At 39.7% G+C, this 23,967-nt stretch overlaps 1 protein-coding gene across 1 annotated transcript in view; it reads left to right on the top strand.

The window, feature by feature from the left end:
• Positions 1-23,967, top strand: part of grid1a (glutamate receptor, ionotropic, delta 1a) — a 355,103-nt gene that overhangs the window by 248,526 nt on the left and 82,610 nt on the right. Inside the window, exon 8 of the mRNA XM_034682583.1 lies at positions 4,199-4,404. Within this exon, the coding sequence (XP_034538474.1) occupies positions 4,199-4,404 (206 nt within the window). The remainder of the gene's footprint in view (positions 1-4,198; positions 4,405-23,967) is intronic.

Raw genomic sequence — 23,967 nt, 5'->3', positions numbered from 1 at the left:
AAAGCTTGAATTTTCTAAAATGTTTAATTGAATCTGTATATGAATGCAGAGTCAGTTGGAGCAGGAGTTATGAGGTGTTCTGGTTTCTGTTGTCCGAGGGGTAATGTCTACTTGTGTTTTAGCAGCTTTGGCTGTATGCAGGGAAGTGGTCTATGTGTAAAAGTGGAGAATCACAGTCCGCAGTACAATCCGATGACACAGCCGCAGTCATTGAATAGTTTAATTTTAAATAATCACTCTCTGAAATGTGGCTTTATCGCTTTTAGTATTTTGTTATTTGTAAGTTGGGCACAGTATTTGAGTCTGTCTCCACTAAAAATAAAAACTTAATTGTTTTCAGCCAAAATGTAAAAAAAAAAAAGCTCTTCAAAAACAAACAACATATATGAAATCGAAGAAAAATTCCATTTGAATTTGCAGAAGAAATCCAAACTGGCTTAGCTTTAAATTTATGTCATTGCTTGAGTGGACACTATAGCTGCTAATCTGCCGTTTGTCTCCAATTTTCTTACTTCCTTTGTTATGGGAAGCATTTTATACACTTTTCTTCTCACCAGGAGGGCCTATTTTGGGGGTTTCATTATGCAGAATGCTCTCCTGCAGCACAAACAACACTGTGATGCCTGTTGTCATGAAATCCAAGAAAAATGTGGATCTTGTAGTAGCTTATTTCCAGTCTTCAAGAATGAAGACTGGAAATAAGCTGATATGAAAGCATCAACATTATACCAAACCTGATATGCATATCACAGAATATCATTTCTCGTCTTATAAAGAAAGTTAAAATATTCAATTTTATTTTAAAGTTCTGTTTTAGGGTATGGATCTTTAGTCAGATTATGGTTGAACTGAAACTGAAGCAGTCATTTTCTGCTTTCAATTTTTCAAAATCGCTCTTCAATTTGCTCTGTTGCAAATCCAAAACACACACACACACACACACACACACACACACACACACACACAAAACAGAGTGCACGATATATTTCAGATTTACAAAACAAAAAACAAAAATCTATATAACATAATTACCTGGTGTTAGTTTTGCAAAAATAGCAGTGATTGCTTTAACATACTCATCATTTCGAGTAAACACAGGCTGGTAGCAGAGCCATTTCTCTGGCTTTTCCGCTTGGATTGCCATGCAGCCTGAGAGCTCAGTTAAAACCTCTGAGCCCTTTGATCATGATATGCCCATTTCTACATTGCTCCAGTCCAAGAGGGAGTCCCGCTTTAGTTTCAAGTCAACAGAGACGGAGATGGAGAGGCTGTTGGAAGAATTGGAGTATTTATCAGTCTCTCTTTATCAATCTTTCAGTGTGATGGTAGGATAGGTATAGACAAAGAGTACTTTTTGTCATTTGCCAAAGCAAGAGAGCGAGCACTGATACAGGAGGGGCAGACAAGAGTAAAGTTTTGATATCTAAAACTTTCACAAGCAGATTTGTGTTGAAAAACGAAGCTGGGGTAAACATGTCCTGAAATCAGACCTTTAATTCCACGTTAATCCTCTTTTCTGCAGCCCTGTCCATCGCTGACACGGCAGCCCCGTGGAAAAGCTCACTACTGGTTTGGAACGCTGCCTTTGAAGTCCAATGTTTCTATCGGGTCCGAGAGAAGTTATCGCATGGCAGCTTTCCCCTGGCTCTTCATGGGATTAAAAACTTTGTTTGTTACAGAACATTTCTTGTATTTGCAAGTTTTTAACTAAGAGCAACTTTACAGCATGTCTCCATGGAGAAAAATGTTGTTCGTTGTTTGAGGTTATTAGGATCTCTTGATCAAATCCAAACTGCATTTATGGAAGTGGTAAACCTCTACTACAGTATATATCCATGTCAATTCACTCAAAGACATCATAGTGTGAACACCCATTATTTTTCACATACCTCGTCCTCCATACAAGGGCACGTTTGAATGGGCAGCTAAGGGTGGCATGGGCCCCCCCTTGAAATCTGATCGACCACCCCAGGTGCCACCCCAAAAATCCTAAACCATGATTGGCTTTTTTTTTCCTTGTCAGAAGGCGGGACTTATATTCAAATCAACTTTCTGGACTGTGTTGCAACAAGCTGCTAGTTTTCTCAGCATTTAAATGTTGTTTTCTACATTGTTTTCCATTGGTATATGAAATTGTAGAAAATACTTGACACATCTCATTTATAAGGTGCAAAGGAAAGGATACGATCCGTCAAAAACATATCAATTACTGTTTTGTTGACTGTTAGTGTTCAGGACTTTGTTCCAATTTTTTTTGTATTTCAAATCATGCATTTGGTCGGACATCTTTTTGAGTCCCTAAAGATTTAAGCTATGAGGTAAATCCGCTGCCATTCAGTTGTGTTACTTTTTAATGTTTGAAAAATTATACACAGGAATATAATACTTGCGTGATGCTACATGATGCCAATACTAAACAAGTCAGTGCCGCAGTTGGGACACCCCAGTCAAAAGAGTCTACACCCCTGCCTCCGAACCTCACAGCAGAATTTACAAAGCTTTTTTTGATAACTAATGAATATCACTAACTCCACAGCTTGTTAAAACATGTGTATGATAAGTCAGTTGTTATCATATTGAATCACCACAAATACACATAAGGTTTATGTCTGTACAACTTCCAGGTTTCCTGACAGAAATGGCTTCAGCTGAAAAACAGATTACACACAAATCAGATTTTGTGCTAAGTCAATAGAACCACATGTTCCTGCAGCAGAATGTTGTATATAGAAATATTATCAAAAATGAATTGGAACAGTCTAGTCTTGGAACGGGAGGGAAGGAACCGTGATTAACTTACAAATTGTGTTTGCACACTTAGGCGGCGGGATTACTCAGAGGTTGAGCTTTTGCTCATTGTATCCAAAGTAGCACTACCAAGGGTAATCATTTCAATTTAGAGACAAAGAAACCAAGAGGTGTGTATGTGTGTGTTTGGAAGGTTTCTCAAAGAGTGCTGCAGGAAGAGTTTGGAGAGACTTCAGAATGATGAATGATTGATTTCACGTTTTGTTCTGCCCTTTGAACATTTTTATTCTGTGACTACCCCAAAAAGTAAACTGCAGTACAATGAGGAGAGAAACAAAATGAGCAGTGCAGCTAATTATTCTTGATTTGCTTCATAGGGTCAGATTGTGTTTTCCCTTTGCCCCGAGATGAGGACAAATAAAAGGGGGCAACAAACCCATATGCTTCACTGCTCAGACTGGGTCAAGGGTTTTCTTATTAGCTTAAATTTCACTTTTTGTCATGAGAAGAAGAGTCCTTTGTGCTTTATTAACTTAAATAAAAACTGCACACTACTTCATTATGATAGTGTTGGTTTGTGTGTATTCGTGTGCACAAATGTATGTGTAGTGCATTTATGCAGCCATATGTCTGCTTGAGCAAGTTTGTATTTCCATGTCTCTGTTTATCATCTCCTCTCTGTGCTAAAGCACTGGAGCACTGGATGACTCATCAAAACCTCCAGAGATGCAACAGGGTAAAACCCACCCATCCATCCATATGCATACACACACCAAGCACCTGCACACCCACATGCACACACCCACAGACACATCTATTGTAGATGCGGGAAGAGGTCTGGCCTTATAGCAATTTTCCCCAACCTTTCTTTGACAATGCAGCTTGACTTGGCACATGGTGGGCTGCTGTGACTGCTGGGATGTGTGTGCTTATTGTGTGCCCTCTGCTGCACATCACCTTTGATTTGTGTGTGCAGCTCAGGCTTCTTATAAACGTTTTCCTGTATAGTGTAACGCACACACGCATGCACACGCACACACACACACACACACACACATGCACGCACACACACACACACACGCACACACACACAGATACAAACACATACTGGGAGATCTCTGGGGACAGCAACACCTGCCTGGAGTTTCATATCCTGTAAACCCCAGGAATCGGGGAAGACAGGAGGGCTTGTTGTGGTTTGTCACGCTTTGAATCGGGAGCAAAAAAACGAAACCTGCCTGGGAGCCCTTGGAATGTAGCCTGAAAATATCGAGTGCATGTACAGGTGTTGAAAGTGCAGGTTGTGTACCCATAATTCTGATTAAATGTTCAGGGAATAAAGTACTCTATCTCATAGAACCTGCCAAAATGCTTGTCTTTCTCCATCTCTGTCTGTTTGTGTGTGTCCCACACCACTGCCAATTTTCTGAAACTCTCTTTCCTTCTTCAGATATCCGGGGTTTGCAAACCTTTATGGACCAGGCATCTCGAATGGGTCTGGATGTTTCCTTGCAGAGGGTGGACCGCAACGTCAGCCGTGTCTTTACAGACCTTTTCAACACGATGCGCACAGAGGAGCTCAATCGGTACCGGGACACTCTACGGCGGGCTGTACTGCTCATGAGCCCTCGAGGTGCACAGGTGTTCATCCACCAGGTAGGACGCTTTATTTAGACTTTTCTTCATCCAGTAATCACATTTGCAGAGAGGCAGTAGTAGCAGAAAACAAGTCTTATCATCAAGATGATAGGCGGGAGAAAAAACATATTTGCACAGCATCCCGGTGATGATAAAAATTGATAGTGTTTTAAAAGACAAACAATTAAATAATTGAGTAACATGAGACAAATTGCCCAGTTTCAATGGGAACATACAAATTAAACCACACTGTCGACCTTTCCCTTGTTGAAACTGATGAAACAAGATGCAACTGTCTGCCTACAACCATGTGGAGCTACAGCAAACCCCAAAGCAGATGGCAGAGATCAGACTGAGATGTGTTTTGCTTTTGGCATAGAGTTTACCAGACACAAACCAAATTTCAGGTGCCAGTACTCAGCATAAAATGTTGCAAAAAATGTTTTTTAGAAAGCTGTTACAATATCTCCTCTGTGCACATTCATTCAGGCTTCTCTGTTTTGTTCACTGTACAGATCAACAGCACTGCATACAACCTGAGGCAGGGTTCAGCTAGAGTCAAAGCAGCCTGTTTTTAAAATTTCACAGCTCCTGGCTCACACTGTGACCTCAGAAGCTGTAACTAACCTCTTTGCTGGTTGTGTTCTCTATAACATAGTTGCTAATTATAGCGATTGAGATGTGTAGGAGTTAACACGTCCAAGTCTCCACAGAAATGCACAACGTTTCCTCTTTTATCTCACCTTGCTCAGTTTAAAGTTCATTTGCTGGGATGACCCCTCTTTGAAGAGTTGAGAGGAATTGCTGTGATCATGAATGACCTAAACATCAATAAACTAGAAATAATTGGGATAGGTTAGCAAACTTTTCTGTGTGTTCTCATCCCTAATGGCAAAGGGGAAATGGAATGTTTTCCTTTAATCATCTGCAGGGACTTTACTTGTGATAACCACTTGGTGAAACTATGTTACTCTGAGAAAAAAAAAAAACACTGTTGTGCTTTGGCATGGCTGAAGAACAGACTTGTGTGGCAGTAGCAGTGTTGGAAACGGATGAAAAAATGGGAACATAAAAGCTTAGAGTGGCTAGTTTTGCCCAGCAAACACGACACAGTTAGACACTAAATCCTGGGATAAGGACAAAGAAACACTGATACAAATTTGGAAGTACCCCAACAAATTTGGAAGTACCCCAACACATGAAAAATTAGGACCTCTTTTTCAGGGAAGTAGAAAAAGTTTCGGGTTATTGTATGTTTAAAGATACCATTACAGTAAGTGAACGAAGATGAGTTGGTAAAGAATTACAGAATTTAGTGTACATGTGATTGTTTCAAATGAATACTCAATATACTAAATAGAGACAAAGATACAGAGACAGCTCTCTACATTCTCAATCTTCTGTCCTGGCTCATTTAACATTTCTGTTTATTTTCATCAAATACTGTGTAAAAACAGTTTAATCTAATAGTAAGTCAATAGAATCACTTTTATTCCAATTAGCCTTGTAGAAGATTCAACAATTAATCTAAAAATGAGGCACTTATAAATAAATTAGTTCACAGATTGTGGATACACCGAGGCTTTCAAGTTTTATTAATGACACACTGCTTTGATCTTTTCCTGTGCTCTGATGAATTGTGTTTCTGCACACACGGGCACATACAAACTGCTGCAGACACCTTTTCTTCTCATAATATTTCATTTAATCTTGCACATTATATTCTTTATCATTCATTATACAATTTCCATGAGGCATCTTAGGGACTGGTAAAGAGGCACATCGTCACATTGAGCACATCTCCCAAATGATCCTGTGAATATGCTAATACATTAGAAGTGGTGGAGATTTGTTAATTCATCCAAGCTTCATTAATACCTTGGTAACTGTCGTCAAGGAGCGTACATACTACCCCCGGTAGAGGCACAGAGGAAGAAAATGTAAATATGCTAATACCTGAATAGTAAATGAGACTGAGTGCCTTGGAGAGTTAAGTGTTCATGAAGTGTTTCAGCCACACAAAATGCCTGTTTAAAATGTAATCATCAGAATCAGAATCAGAATCAGAATCAGCTTTATTCGCCAAGTATGCTTGAACACACAAGGAATTTGACTTCAGTAAACTGTGCTCTCTTTGTACAAGGCATAAGAATAGGAATAAGAATAAGAACTACAATAAAAAATAAAATAAAAATATAATAACAATAACCTTAGCTATAAATACAAAGAAACAACAAATAGGCTTGACTAATATGTACAGGCTAAAATAATATGATAAAGTGCAGTGGTGAGTTGCAGAGGTAGTTTTTACATTATAAAAATAGTAGTTAAATAGTACAAAAAATAGAATTGACATCATATCTCTGTTTTAGTATTTTGGTAATGTATAAGTAAAAAAATGTGATTAATAAGGGTGTTAATAGCTCTGGTGGTCTGCATTGTTGCAGTGTTAAGTCCTGTGAGTGAAAATGTTTGAAGGTGATAAGATGCAGTGGGGTAATAACTCTGTTTACCACAGAGTCATGCTCTATTTCCTGCTCGTTTCTGAATTTGTCATCTGTGAGTCTCAAAGTTCTTTCAGCTCAATTTTTATTATTCTTCCTCTCCCCTGCTCAACAATTCACTCCTTCATTTTCTGTACACACTTACATGGGTGGATTACTAAATCGATTTACTACAGACACAAAATTAGTACAAAGAAATTCCAAGCTGCCACAGAGCAATACAAACTACAACAAAGAAGCACAGAACAACAAAGAGAGGACTCAAAATGGCTTCCAGAAGATGTAAAACAACATTGAAGAGATTAAAACCGACAATAATGCGGCAGAAAAACAACAACTACAAAGAGACTCAGGAACTTCAAAGGGACAGATTATACACATAAAAACGACTGTAAAGGTAAACAGACCAACTACAAAGAGGCTGTTGGGTACTTCAAACATTGTAAAAACTGTCCCAAAAAGACTAAATACTTCGTAGATAAGAAAAAAAACAAAGGTACGAAAATCCTGCAAAGTGACTTAAGCCTACTATAAGCTAGAGTCTGCGTATCTATCTCAGGTGTACGATGGTTGGTTGGGGTAACGGCAAAGATTTAGAATTGCAGTTGAATTGGGTTAGACTTAGAGGGGGGGGGAAATTACCTCTTAGCTGCAATTTCAAGGCAGGTTATTATCACACCTCATCTGCAATGTGTTACGCACAGAGCTGAATGGTTGTGCAATGTAGTTCCACCTTTGAAGGTAGTAAGAGAGATGGAATTTAGTGAATATGCTGGTGGTGTGTAGCATTGATGTCAAGAGGCAACCTCCGGTCTAAAAATATGAGTCCAATGCAGAAGTGCTAAAAACTGCAGTTCATCGAGGATCTGCTTGATGCTGGCCCCGGAAGTCCCAGAAACCACATACACACCAATGTAAAAAAGACGATCTTTACAGCAGAAATAAACATGTCTACAGCCTGGTACAAAAGACGGGTGTAGTCTGGACAGCTCATTTCTCGATCGGCACACATTGTACGGGGGGTGGATTTTTTTCTAATACAGCAATTTCAAAGATATTGAAATTACGAGTCTTCCAATGAGAGGCACAGCTGACTTGACTGACAGCCAGGAACACTGTAGCTGTTGGCTAGGAGGCTCAAATCCTGCCTCTTTACATCACACTGGCTTGACAGCAGCAATATTGGCCTCAAAACAGCGCTTCAGAAACAGATGGGTGACGTCATGGATACTGAGTCCATATTTTATACAGTCAATGGTTGAGGCCAGCAGGGCAAGAAAGCACTTTTCAGAGTGCAATATGTAGGAATAATACGGAGCCCCTAAAGTGACATGTGCAGAATTTTTTTTTTGGAAAGTATCTTGTGCTCACAAGATACTTTCTCGTGCGCACCAGATACTTTCTCGTGCGCACGAGAAACCAAGTTTGCACTGGAGATCAACCAGTTTCGATCTGAATATGACAGTACAGCAGTTAGTTGAGCTTTATTTCAACCTTGGGCTGCCTTGTATCTTGTTACATTTATATACGGACTATTCAGTCTGCATTTACGAACTGTTTGTAATTTGTGAACCTCACTGCATTTGTGAATGGAATTTTTGAGACTGCAGGGCAATGTCTGTAACCAATAAGATGTCTCACTCCTATGCAGCCAATCATAGTGTAGATTCCAGGGTATGTGGTTGTGAAGCGATCCCTTTAGCCATGCCCGAGACCAGAGCGCACCGAGACCAGAACGCACCGAGACCTGAGCGCACCGAGACCAGAACGCACCGAGACCAAGACTAGTCGATATCATCCCGCATTTAGGCAGTTATTTAATGAGGACTATGTTTGATCCTTTGTTACAATGGGTAGCCTATCTGCAAACGTTTTATCCTCACCCCGTTACTGTATAATTGATCAGTCTGACGTTCGTTTACCTGCATATGAAAAGTGCTTTAATTCCTTTAACCCATTATGTTAACACTATGATGATGTTTTATGCTTGGTCCGGATTTGCTGAAGTCCGTTTTACACTGCTGGTATATCAAAGCTAATAGAACACTGATTAGGAAATTGCTCAATGTATTTGTAAAGCACTGGAGGGCGCAGCTGTCTTCTTGCTGTGGAGAATAAGCAAAGCTTGAGTCGGTCTCTACTCTTTAGACTTTGACATATTTATTGAGGCCGTACAGGAGGTTTCATCATTAATATCCTGGCATAAAACATAATCTCCTGCTCTCCTCTTCATTAACATAACAGGGCACAAATACTGTGTGATGACGTCACATCTGCACGCACAGTGTAACCTTTGTCAGAACAGTACAATACAAAGAGCAAGGGCGCCATCTAGTGACCACATTTAACAGTATTATTACCACAGATAATATCTGATCAATAAAAATAAGTTGACTAACTAAGACTACCAAAGACTACCAAAGCTAAATCAGTTCTTCAGTATAATGTTCAAATTAAAGGAATTAAAGCACTTTTCGTATGCAGGTAAACGAATGTCAGACTGATCAATAATACAGTAACGGGCTGAGGATAAAACGTTTGCAGAGGCGTCAGCAGATAGGCTACCCATTGTAACAAAGGATCAAACATAGTCCTCATTAAATAACTGCCTAAATTCGGGATGATATCGACTAGTCTTGGTCTCGGTGCGCTCTGGTCTCGGTGCGCTCTGGTCTCGGTGCGTTCTGGTCTCAGTGCGCTCTGGTCTCGGGCATGGCTAAAGGGATGGCTTCACAACCACATACCCTGGAATCTACACTATGATTGGCTGCATAGGAGTGAGACATCTGATTTGTTACAGACATTGCCCTGCAGTCTCAAAAATTCCATTCACAAATGCAGTGAGGTTCACAAATTACAAACAGTTCGTAAATGCAGACTGAACAGTCCGTATATAAATGTAACAAGATACAAGGCAGCCCAAGGTTGAAATAAAGCTCAACTAACTGCTGTACTGTCATTTTTAGATCGAAACTGGTTGATCGTGCGCAAGTGAAACTTTCTCATGCTCACGTGAAAGTATCTGGTGCGCACGAGAAAGTATCTGGTGCTCACGTGAAAGTATCTGGTGCTCACGAGAAAGTATCTGGTGCTCACGAGAAAGTATCTGGTGCTCACGAGAAAGTATCTGGTGCGCACGAGAAAGTATCTGGTGCGCACGAGAAAGTATCTGGTGCGCACAAGATACTTACCAAAAAAAAATTTCTGCACATGTCACTTTAGGGGCTCCGTAGAATAATGAGTGATTGTGGAACTTTGTTCTGGTTTTGTGTCGGAATTTGCAATGTGTAAGAGGCTCAAGAAACCGACCAACAATAAAATGACTTACAAACAACTATGATCAAAAGTCTGAGTACCTTTTTTTATCACTAGGATGTTTTGGGGGTGAGAGGAAAAATAGCACAATATGCACTGGACAGATGAAAGAAAGGCACCTTTGTCAGTCAGACAGTTCATCAAAGGACTAATGTAGCCAGACAAAATGAATAACTATTTTAAAGTCCTTAATGCTCTTGGCTCATATTAAAGGACATAACTACATGAAGGAAAGTCATCCTAAGTCACACATTCTGCTCTATTCAAGTCTGAGGATACTCTGCTTTCCTGAGTTACAAATTCTGTCACTAGTCAGATGTCACTTTCACAGTCTACTCTCAGGCTATGGTCGTTTCTCATACTTTGAACAACATGCATATGTAATTGACAGTGCTGGCGGTTTCTCCGGCTCTTGTGTTTCTCCCATCCAGACAGTTGCCATCTCGTCTCTTGTTCATTTTGGCCATGAGAGGATGTAGCGTATTCTGTCAGCTTCGGCGCTGCCTCGTCCCTGACACCCGGCTACTCTCTGTTCCCTTCATGATTGGGGAACCTCACTTGAGTCACGCAAGTCTTTTAGAGGGCCATAAAGTGGAATTTTAGGCTTTCAACTGTCACATTTCTACGTCCTTGGGCTGTATTAGTGAATATTTGCAAAATCACTTCCATAAAATGATACACAATTAGGTACAAAAACTTGACACGTTTTATGAGTTACCAAAGTCACTCTGAAAGTAATTGTCATAGTGCAGCCCTGGGCTATATATCTTCAAGAAACTCAAATTAGATTTTTGGCTCTGTGGTTTCTGGCTTTGAGAGATAGTCATTCATTTTCACAAACACTGATTAAAATGCTCTCAGAAACTGAGATACCTGTTCTGAATGTAAAATCTGAAAATGATAAGTACCACTTCTTCACTTTACTTACAGAAATAAAAATTCAATTCATAAGGCAGCAAATTATATTTGCAATTACTGGTCTAGTCTCATGGTACAAAGATTACTTTGGTCTATATAAGAAATTGACATTGTGATTCTTCATTCATCTTTTTTATTGCATTTGTTCTCTCTGTATGCACGGCAGTGTCCTCCTAAAGGTGTTGATGTTAGAGGAAACCGAAAAGGGTGGTGTCACTTGGCATGCCAGCCCTGCAGGCCAGTTGATGGATGGAGCAGGGAGGCTGGGTGAGGTCTACCTCCTGTGCGGCAGCTACACTGAGCTACAAGAGTGACAAGCACTGCTGCCTGCTGCCAGGGAGCGTGAGAGGGAAAAAAGATGCTGCAAAGGGTGGCAGGAGGGTAAAGAGAGGTAGACAGGAACACACGGGGAGAAAGACAGAGCACAAATAAGGGGCATACAAAGGCAGGGAGAGAGAATAAAGAACAGATGGAGATGGATGCAGGGAAGAAAGGTCAAAGATGAAAAAAGGATGGGGGAGCTAGAAGGGGCTATGGCAACAAAATAAAGTTCAGCTGTATGATACAGTAATGGGTGAAATCTGTTGGAAAAGATGGCAGGGAAAAGGGACAAAAGAGTGAGAGACTCAGTATGGTATCTGACAGACTTGGGGGGGAGGCGTTAAAGCTCATAAAATAGCTTTTTTGAGAGATAATTAAGGAATGGATTTGACAGCTGTAAGTGTGTTAATCTGCACCTTATGAAAGTGCAAATGCAGCTCAGATCAGGCATCTAATGTGGAAAAGATGAAAGCTTGTTCACAGGTTTTTCATCCATTTCTCACACTGTGACAGCTGAAATGATCTCAGCTAGAAGGAAGTACAGTTTGTTTTCCTGAAAAATTTAGCAAAGACTAGATCCCACCTTGTTAGCACCGTCCTCTTTAAATTTGAATGAAATATGTCTCTTCAAGAGTCCTGGCATAACGCCTTATGATGACATTTTAAAATTTTGCACAGAGAAGCTATGACTACCATACATTTCCTTTTAGTTTCACTTGAGTTTTTCAAACTACTACTTATTATTAATCATTTTTTAACACTTTTTGTACAGGGTTTTCATCCAGATCTTTTGAATGATGGACTGTGGCATTCTTCAGTCTGTTTTTGTGTAGAATGGCCTTGCTCATATTTAAGTTATGTCTGTGCATGAATAGAAAAACAAACTTTTTGAACTTTTGACAACTGTTGCATGTTGGGATTATTCACATACTTAAACTTGTCAGAAAAAACTCTGATTTAAACGTAGGTATCTTACATCTGTTTTTTTGTGTTGGAACTGTTGTGATTGAACAAATGGGACTCACATTTTCCTGTGTTGTGTGATTTGTCCTATATGAAAGCAACATTTAAAGCTTCTGTGAGGAACCTTTGGTTTGTGTTGATTTTGGCACCCCCTGTGGTCACAGTTGTACCACTCATCTTTGTGCTGACCTTTTACAGTACATACTGTACAATGAGAATATCCTGCCTCCTTTTATCCATCAAACATATCACTTCCTGTTGAAAAATTTGCAGTGAAAAATGTTGACTTAGCCTGTTGAGGCAGAGGACTGTAACACACTGTCTGACAGCTACAGTGTAGCAGATGTATAATAAAGCAACACACAGACTGGTTCTGAGTATGAAATCATGTTGACTGAAACATGACAACCCCTTAGTATATCCCTCAAGACACAGTGAAACTCGGTACGATGATATTAGACAATTTCTTGGCCAATAGCAAAGATTAAAAGCATAAAAAAATGACTTTATAGAAATAATTAATCTTGTCTCTGTTGGTCTTGTTAACTTTCATAGTTCACTTAGAGGTGTCAGTGTTGGGTCACATTCACTCCAGAACTGTTTTTCACCACTTCAAATGAACTCTGGTCTGTTTCCTTGGATAGTCTGGTAGTGGGAGTGGTGTGAAAGCTCCTTCAAACTCTGGTTTGGATTAAACAAGCAAACTCTGGCCTGCATGACAACGGGGGTCTTGGTTTACTTCCAAGCAAACGCTGGTGTGGTTCATTTGAGATAAGCTAAGAGGACCAACGTATACACCAAAGGCAGAGGTGGCAAAAAGCGCAGGACAGCGTGAGTAGAATAAAGAAAAAAAAACGGAGTAAATCAATAAAAAACGGATGAGGAAAAGATTAATTCAATCTTGAATATGATTTTTAGACATGTCATTTAATACTTTCAAATCCATGTCAATACCTCGCTCAGCGTCCATGTAACCAGGGCAACACGTCGCAATCTCTTGCTTCCACTAGATAGATAGAACCGAGTCCTGTCATGAGGACTGTGATGTGTGAAAAATACCTTAATTTCAGTCTTTGTCATGACCATCAGAAAACTCCTTACAACAGTGATCATGCAGTGGGGTCATAGGGCTGCAAAATATCATAACCATAGTGGTTATTTTCTCTATACTTTCGTTTAAGTTGTAGCTATGTGGTGCTTTTGATTATTGTACTTTCTCTTATTCTGTCATCCCATGGACAACCTCTGCCAGCAAGAATATGTTGTTCAACATACACATATTTATTTCAAAGTGATAAGACAGTATATAAGCAAATGTTCCTGTGCTGTGTAGTCTTCATTGTAAGCTATTCTGCTATTCATTGGAAATACGATATATACTTTTATTTTCTAGCTTTGTCCACAACTTACTTAGAGATGATTTCCTCTGGCTTAATAATTAAAACTATTCACTTCAGCAAATAACATCATCATTCATTTTTCTGTTTTGGCCGCTTTATTCACTGTGACTGTGCTTTCTCTTTCTTAGTCCTCTCAATAAAACCGTCTCATTGGGCTGGAGAGTTAGCAGTGTGGGAAAAAGATTCACTTGTCAAGACTTGAGACCATGAATGGCTGATTAAAAATGGGCCCTTGTGACACTGGAGTGTGAGTGGTAATAAACACATTTGCCCTTGCCAGGAATTGTGTTTTGATGCCAAGGACTCTTCCGTCTTAATGTCACCAGAGCTTGTGGACAGCGATTTAAAAGCGACCAAAGTTGACGTGCTATTATGAGGTTATTTGAGAAAAAAAGACAGCGATGATGGCTTTTCTTGCTTGGGGAATTCTGTCCAGTCGACATGACAGCTTGTAGGACACCACACACACACATTAAACACATATAATACACATCCAACAGTCTCACACACTACACCAACATTTTTCTTACATGAAAGCTGTGGTTTCTTTTTGACAGTAAGCTCCCACTTTGTAACATCTTGTGTCCTTCGTGATTGTTTTGTCAAAGTCAGGGTGTCGTGGGTTGGAAACACAATGAGTGTTTGAAGATTGTGTGCACTTTAATGTGAAGGTGATAGGGATCATAAAACCATTTTTTACCTATTCTATTAATAAGTGGTAGACTAGCATAAGGCAGTAGATTTTGAGTAAAATGTCATCCACTCAGCCTGTGGGTGCTGTGTTTTCTCTTTAGAAGTTTTTCTCCATTATGCAGCATTTTAAGTCGTTATCAAGCTGTTAAAAAAAGTCGAAAACAATTTTCCATCTACAGCTTCTCTCTTTGGAACTGCTAATATCCCCAGTGTCTAGACGTGTCTTCATTTCCCGAGCCCAGCACTTTTGCCTCTTCCAATTTTTACGCCATTTGTTCTGTTGCCCTATTTTTTGACAGCATCCTTTCATTTGTAGAGGACGCTCATTTTACTACAATATCAAGCAATCTTAAAAGTCACTAAACTCTGTAAGGTGTCCTAATTTTCCCTTTTGCGTGTGTATTTGTGTGTGTTTTCTGAAATATTTTTAAGTATTCCTGCACAGTTTTGTGTTGGCACCTGGACTCCCCTCCTCTCCCTCAGACGGAACAAAGCTGGCCATGACCTGGAAGTGTTTATCCCAGCATGACTCATTAACCTGAAACAGAGAGCATGGTGTTGGTGCAGGGGAGCGTATAGTGCTGGCACAAACAACATCCTTTCCAATCATACACACACACACACAGAAGGAGGCCCAAACACATGCACACACCTTCACCGCGTCACCCCTCATTCCTTCCCCTGATCCATCACTGCCAGTTCTGTCTACACCCCCTCCTTTAGTGCTAATGAGTGAGGCCAGGTATAATTACAAAGCCCCAAAAGTGCTTTTCAGCCTGATTTTTTTTTGTCATAGAAAAGCATACTTTAAAGCTACCAAGAAGAATCAACCAGCCTGGCTCAGAATATAAATGAAGGCCTAAGCATGTTATGGGTTGATTGGCATCATTTGGAATCAGAGGCTGGCGGAGGTTATTGAGGTGGCAAACAAAACTTGACATTAAAGCGAGAGCTGTTAGTAAGCAGGAAGAATGGGGGTAAAAATTCAAATAGAGGACATAGTTGTAGAGATTATATAGATTGTAGAGTGTAAAGATAATCTGTGCTGTGTAAACTGACAGTGTGTGGAGTTTGTTTACTGATGGCTTTATTCTATATGACTATCCCCTCCTGTTTAAGGGAGATGTCCCCCTTTCACAATCAAAATATCCCAAACTATATGCTAAAAATATAACATGACAGTTATGGAACAGTGGTGAAATTCACAACTTAACAAGGTCCACTTATTCCTTAGTAAATGCTTCATGAAAAACTAAATACACAATCTTTAAGCTCATCAGCACCACATTATCAAAAGTATGATTCTGAACAGATTGTTAAAAAAACTGACTATGTTGAAGGACAGGCCAATAGGCAGCCTGAGCACGCTTCAGCAACAGCTGTTTGTGCTCCTCAGTTGAATACCACTCCATAAAATGATCTGTGGCTGCCCTTCTGATATCACCATATATATTATTTTACATGTTGATCAACCTTATTACGACTTGTTTCTCATAAAATTATAACTTTATTCTTGTAAGATTAAACTATATTCTTCTACTACTTAACCTTAATTTTGTTCATTTACAACTTAACTTGTAAATTTATGACATTCTTCTCCTACAACTTAATTCTTGTAAATTTACATAGTTATTGTTATGAAACTACGACTATTTTTGCATAAAGTTACAACTCTATCCTTAAAATATTCCGACTTTGTTCTCTTAATATTAGAACCTTATTCTCAAAATCTCACTTTCTTTTCTTTAATAAGGCCCTAATCCTCCTGCTCGTTTAGAACTTTGAAAGCAGTATTAATTCAACAAAATTTTTACTGTCGAGGTTGTAGTTTGTAGCAGTTTTCAAGCAGACTGCATAATATAACAAAGTGTTCCTTCTTTAGATACATAAGTAGGCAAATTAAAAGAAACACCTTTCAATATAATGAACTGCTTTACGCCATCACCACCCACTAAGACCTCATTAATAAACATGAAGGAGGATTTTAACCTTTTCAAAAGAGTCAACAAAAACTGAAATATTTAAAGGTTGGCAGAGCTTTTATTTTTCCTCCATATAAGATTATGCATGTATACCTATAACGAAGGGGCCTTCGAATGTATGCATATGTATGCAAATTTATGTATTTGTTATTGTGCATATTCATAACCTGGAATTTGTTCTCAAATTATGTAAAGCTGCATTTTTTTATTTCCCAAAAGACCATCCTGAGACAGTGGATACAAAAAATACAGGTCTAAAGCAACACATGTCAAGCACTCCTTGATTTCTTTATAATATAGTAAAAATTACTCACAAATTTACTTTACTAAAAATACTAACAATTTTACCTGTAACAGCCCTCAATGGATATGTGGGGCAAGGGTGTCATTGATACAGAACCAAAGAAGCTGTTGGGACTTGGCAGTAGTGATATGTCCTGGGTGATCCATTCAAGTGGACAGCTCTAGGCACAGCTGATCACATCTGGCCAGATCATGCATCTTCAAATGTGTATTCGGTGTTCTACTGATATGCAAAATGTGTTTTTTCATTATTGTGGGCTGTGCACAGAAATACAGGACAGATCACGTTCCATATTGACGGATATTAAGGATCAAGGCATGGCAGACAGGCAGATCCAAGATATACAGTATCTGATCCTCCCCTTTATTAATGGAGTGTATCTTCACTACCCTGTGATAAACTCTGGTAAACTGCTTGTGGATCACATCTTTGACTCACTCAACCTCCTTTCTCATAAGTCGGATCATCCCATATTAAAAGATTACATGCAACCTTCCATACTAAGTGAAGTCACATAGCAGTCTAATGTATGAGCTGTATATATGTGTGTAGGATTGACATGATATTTTCAAAGAAAATAAATTAGATGAGAGGTGAGTGTGTCTGATAGTCCATGGGATTGTTGCTGTGGATATGGGTAAAGGGCGCAGTCCTTGATTGTAGCCCAGGACACATGTGCATACACACTACCAGACAAATTTGGAAAAAAAAGTTAGAAAAGTCACCTTTGTATGTGGTCTGAGCAATCAGATGTTTCCTCATTTACCCCAAGTTTCAACCTCCAGTGTTAAAAAATGAAGCCATTGCAGAAGTGCTGAAAACTGCAGCTCTTCAAGTGTTCATTGGTTCACAGGCTGGCTCCAAAAGCCCAGGAGACCCCATTAACACCGATGTAATGCCAATTTTACAGCAGAAGTAAAAATGTCTACAACCTGGTGCAAAAACACATTTTTGTTCTGATTGACCCATTCCCCTATTTTTACACTGAAGATTGCTGAATTTCATGTACAACTCATTTGTTTTGGAGGTATTGTGGAAACAAATGTTGCATAATGTTGAACTTTTAGCTGCCTCAACTCTGCCTCTTTGCCTCTTGCTAGGTCCGCTGAAAGTTAGGTTCCAGAGTCATCATTTCCAATACGGCGACCGTCATTGTTTGGCTACCAAAGTCTGCTTCGGAAACCAAAGCATGACACCACTGAGACTTTATCCATACACTTTATCCGTTTCATAAAGTCTGAGGTTTATGCCTGTACTTGTATAACTTTTCACTTGTGATCCAGTCTCCAAGGAGGCATGTTTATCCCAGGCAGGGGCGTCATAGTGGGGGGGAAAGTGGGACTGACTACCTCGGGCCCAAGTGGGGAGGGGGGCCCTTAATGGGCCTGAAATAAAATGTGTTTTCTACCACGCTTTTGTTTTGTTTTGTTATAACTGCAATAAGATAACTAAAATGGCTTGAATAGATAAACATTCAGAATTCCTTTCTAGAAAAAAGGGGAGTCTCTCTCAAATAATGCCCCCTTGTTGTTATTCAACAAGTCACTGGGCTTCAAATAATCAGGTTTAAAGAGGTGGACAGTTACATTTGGATAAATGTAAAAAAAAAAATATATATATATATATTGATATGTATGTAGCTTAGATTTGAGTCAGTTAACCAGGATAGTTTTAAGCATATCTTTTTGTTTAATGCAAATAAACCAGTATTATAGCAGCATTGTTATATTTTGAAGGGTTGGCTGTGGTGATGGGGCCCACTGAGATATATTTTCAGGGGGCCCAGAATTCCTGGCGACGCCCCTGATCCCAGGTATAAACAAGGTAAAATACATTTCTTCAAGGGGGATATCTAGACTTTAACTATTGCAATTCCATAAAATAATGGAACTTAAGTAGAAAATGGTAAAGAAATAATGCTGAGTACCTGTGCAGCAGGGGTGGCAAAATATTATGACTTTACCCTAAAATAGCCACTGGTCCCAAGTGGCTCCTAGATTTTAACAAGTTCAACTTTCTTTAAACCATTCTCTTTAGTGGTAAAACAGTTGGAATTCTCTTTTAATAAAAAAGGTCTGTCTTTTAATAAAAAAGCTAACCTATATAACACACCAGGTATATTGTCTCAGATCAACTTAAGCTGATTAATACAACTCAAATACACTTGAACACCCACACACAGAGCATGTAATATCAACTGGACACCCGGTGTGTGGTGAACTGCTGCTTACTGGGATGGAGTCATCTGATGCTGTAACCCTTGTAATCATCTGAAAAAGGCCAGAGGTGAAGAGATGTGTGGACTTTATCTCGCTTACCGTCCGCCACCGTTGTTCCCTCCTGGCTTTACGTTCCCACCTCTGGACCCCTGTCCTCTCCTGTTGACCCCCTTTGCTGCTCCTCTATTCCATTTTCCTCCCAATAACAGCATGACAAATTGAGCCTGCCAGAAAACGATCTATCATTGTCCTACATCTCATCCTCCCCTGCCCTCTGTTCCCTCCTCTCCTCGCTCTCTTTTGTCTGTCTTTTCCCTTCCTGTCCCTGTTACAGGACATTCCCTCTTTTTCCTCTTGGTGTTTTTCCCTTCCTAATGGTTTCATGTTTCTCCCTACATGGCCACTTTATCTTTCTGCTCTTGCTTTTTTTCCCTCTTCTTTCCTTTTTATAACCTCATTGTCTTGTTCCTCCTCCTCTCTTATTGCACTGTATACTTTCGTCTACGTCTTCATTTCTCATCCTCTATTCATTTGTCCTCGCCTTCTCTGTTAGCTTGTTTTGTTCTGTAATATTCTCTCTAGATTTGTTCTGTCATGTCTCTGGCTGCATCTGGGATGGATACATTATGTTATACGCTCTTTAGACCATCGGATACCTTTATTCTCTTGCTGTAATATAGCAAAAAAGAAATTATGACTATTGTGTGCAGGAGGAACAATAACAGACTCAAATATTAGTAGCAGATGTGTCGTAGTGTAAGAGCCATTGTAGCCTTTATGCTCTAATTTCCAGCCCTTTCTAATGGTGTGGAGACAAATCATTAAATATGTTTAGCTGAATTCAGAGACTCCACATGATTACAAGCAGAGTGTTATTACCATGGAGCATGGAGAAACTTTAGAACTCACCAAAAAACATTAATTGCTTTGCATGATGAATAAATGCTGCAATCTGAGAGATTATTAATAGATGGAACCTTCCTGTCTGTGATCAATTAAACCAACCTTCTGGAAGCTGAAAGAAAACTTAGCACTATTCCCTGACGGCGAAATATTCCGAACACTGCTGTCTCTGTGTACAATATATTGGCTCAAGCTGAACAACACTTACTAACAAAGTACTCTACTCTGACAAAATCTAAATAAAACCTCCTCCTCAGGTACATATTTCACAGGCAGGGTGGAATAATCAAGAGGAATGGTTGTATATCCAAACTCTGGTATTAAAATTGAGAATCGGGGGCAGTTGGCAAGCTCTCCCCTTGATGGATTGTTATTACTTTTCCAAGTATGAATCATCTGCTGAAGTTAAAGAGCTTTTCATAAATAATTTGCCTTTTCATAAGTAATGCCAGAGAATTAAAAACTGTGGTATATTTTAGGTGCATGCTTATCCCGTCACATAAATCAGTGTCAGGCGCCTTTTACAATGTAAGTAGGGCCTTCACAGGGTAAATAACTTGAACATTGTGCTACTGATGGTGTTGGAGGTAAAAGTGATTATCATGATGATGAGGAGGAAAGTGATGAGAGCCACAACACTGGCATAATTGATAACCCCCCATAGCCTCTGTGATTGCTTTAACCTTGTCTTTTATGCATCTAAATATTCAGTACAGTCGGGTGTATGGGACAAAAACCCTGCTAAGGACATGTATTCCAGCAACAGCAGCACCCAAAACACAGGCTCATGCTGACAGTGGGTGATAAACTTTGATGGATGTGAGTGCTCATGAGTCATGCTTAGCATTATTGAAACAGTAAACCTCTTGGGCTATTTTGATTTCCTGAGGATGGAAAATCTCGTAAAAGGCACCCGGTGAAGTCAGTCTCATTTATCTGGTGACCTCTAGAGTTGCTATGAGTGTCAGAAGTCCTTTAAATATCAAAGTTGAGCCCTTTGTTTTTCTTATTGTTTCAGTGAGTAAGCCAGAAGTAAGGCCAGGGCACTAAGTCAAGCCTGTCAAGACGTCTTAAGTGCACTCACAAGTCTAATAATCATTATTTTTCTGTTGTCGAGACGGTCGAGCTATTTCAAGATTTTCAAAACAATTATGTGCTTTGTTTTCTTGTTGAATTGCAGTAGTCAAAATGCAGTTACTTTGTCTGTATGTTAATAGCTTTACCACCCTGTATATTTGTCTTCCTGCAGCATAATATGAGATGCAATTATACCAAAAGCGACCAATATTGTTGGAAAGTTCTGTCTCTGTGAAATTGTTGCTGTGGGCTCCAGATTATTGCCCATTTCCCAAGTGGCAGCCTCAAAATACAGTAAGAGTTATAAGGGTAATTGCAAAGCCAACCACTTGGAAAACAAGTACTGTATTGGTACCCGGCACACAGACTATCACAGTCCGGAAGCTCTGGAGAAAATGTTCAATTAAAGTACAGCCCCTGTGGAAAGAATATGAATATAAACTGCAGTTCAGGTGTCCTGGTACTCTTTTCTCTCCTGTTTTACTTGCATGCTGCTTTCTCCTCTAGCTCACACATAAATAACCAGTCAGTGTCCAACATGTGCACATGCATATTCATGTCTCTCTTTGAAGTATCATTCTCGAGAATGTGTTAACACCCACATTTGAAATATATGGCCATATACTGTACCTCATTTATGCATAACTACAGTGTGTGAAGATGTGCAGTCAGAATGATAAGCCTCACTCATCGCCTGCAATAATGAGCGGTAAATAACAAGGAGATTTTCCCAAAATAAATCAACTGCATAAAGGATGCCATGTAGGTATTCTTCTTTCTATTTCAAATGTATCAGCTGGTTTTTGAGTGTTAAGGAAATGACCTGAATAACTTGACAGTACAGCTGCTTCTTATTTCTGTCCCACAAGGTTGCTATAGAGAAATTCACATGTAAACAACAAGATATTCCATACATTCAGTGATGGACAGTAACATGTAATTTGACTGACTTTTAACTTTGAAAGCGAAGAAAAGCAAATTGGCACCATGACTACTAACTGGTTCAATTAATTATCCATTGTGCTGTCTCTAAAGTTAGTAAGTTATAAGTTAAATAAGTTAGATAAAAGTAGATTGAAAAGCTAAGAAGTAAGCAAGCTATTCTGAGTTGTGTTTTAAAAACAGTGTCAGAGTGAGCGCTCTGTGTTCTTGTTTAGTTTTCCGAAGTAGCTACAGAGTGAGCGCTCTGTGTTCTTGTTTAGTTTTCCGAAGTAGCTACAGAGTGAGCGCTCTTACCGCTCTGTCCTCTGTCGGCCTATCTTTGCAGTTTCTCCGTTGTCTTGACAGCTACGTCAACCGTTAGGATCACAAACAGCCAAGACGGACAGAGTCGAGTTCATGCCAGTTTATGCTGATACTAATGTGTTTATCATACGCTTCTGCCTTGGAGATTATTTGTCTGTAAGTAAAATGTGTCCATAAACACCACTCACATGCAGTTTTTAGAGAATGTCATGTTTGAAGTATGTGTTGTCTTATTAAGCAGTCAAACGGTTCTATGGAGTATATTGCATTTTCTGTTGGTAGAAAGTACATGCAGTTGCAGTACATTGTGTGATAATAATATGTCAGTGTTTGTATACTGATCTGTGTCATTTTCTCTGTAATGTTTCAGTTTTACAAAAAACAAGATACTGGCCCAACAGTCAAGACTCCAGTAAAGACAGGAAAAGCAAGCCCTGTGTGTTTATTTAAAGACTTTGGACTTTTTCATCTTTTGTTAGCTAGCTGTCTAGCTTTGCACAAGACCACGCACTGCAAGGGCAGTATAGTAAAAAGACAATTGTACGGCGGGCTCAAGCTCTAGAAAACATTCAGCAGACATGAGTCTACGCTCAGGAAATATGTATCAAGCTACCATGCAGCAAGATGAAGCTAATGGCAACGATGCTAACAGAGAACAGACGCTTCCTCATTCATTTGATGTTAAGTCACAGTCATCTAAGTCTTCCACCAGACTATCTCAACGATCATCATCAACGGCCTCTTCAGCCACTAAAGCCTATGCTAAGGCGCAAGCTGCCCGAGCACAACTAGTTTACGCCGAAAGAGAAGCTAGCATGATGAAGCAGAGAGCAGAGTTGGAAGCAAATCTCCATCTACTCCAATGCGAAAGAGCTGTTGCTGCAGCTGAAGCTGAAGCTACAGCCTATGAGGAAGCTGAGCTGCAAAGTGGGGAGCTCAGTCAACAACCCTGTGTTGAAGACAAACCCATCAGTACTGTACGACGCACTTGTGAGTACGTTCAGCAGCATTTTACAGAACCGCCCTCAAAACCTGTAGCAGCAGAGACTGACGAGAGAAATGTAAACACATGGGCTGTGAACAAAGACATAAAGAAAGAGCCTACAATGAACACAAATGATAACTACCCTCTCAGTACTCCAAAATACACAACCAATACAGAAAGAGAATACTTACCTGAGCCAAAAGGTGCACAGGAGGACTTTACAAGATATCTAATTCGGAGGGAAATGGTAAGCACTGGTCTTCTGCAATTTGATGACAAACCTGAAAATTATTGGTCATGGAAGGCCTCTTTTTTAAGTGCAACAAAAGATTTGAATCTCTCAGCCAGGGAGGAGCTGGACCTGCTGACAAGATGGCGGGGAGCAAGGTGAATGCTCATCTTCAGTCACATCTAAATGTACAGAGATTTGTGGTCAGGCTAACAGTCCACGCTCATGTTCCAAAATCTGTTTAGTGAAAGCATATCCTGCGGGAAAAAAAGAGAAAGCAGTTAAAATGTATGCTGTGCTTGACGAACAGAGTAACAAATCCCTTGCTAAAACAGAGTTTTTCAACCTCTTCAAAGTAAAAGCCAGCCCCACCCCATACACCCTGACAACATGTTCTGGGAAAATGAAAACTTCAGGAAGGAGAGCTGTTGATTTCTTCATCGAGTCCATGGATGGGAGACTCCAGCTTCCCTTACCCCCCATGATAGAGTGTGACATGGTGCCGGATGACAGGATGGAAATT

Source organism: Notolabrus celidotus, chromosome 4 (assembly GCF_009762535.1).
Source record: "Notolabrus celidotus isolate fNotCel1 chromosome 4, fNotCel1.pri, whole genome shotgun sequence".
NCBI lineage: Eukaryota > Metazoa > Chordata > Actinopteri > Labriformes > Labridae > Notolabrus > Notolabrus celidotus.
Note: the sequence above shows the minus strand (reverse complement) of the source record. Positions and strands in the feature narration are given on the sequence as shown.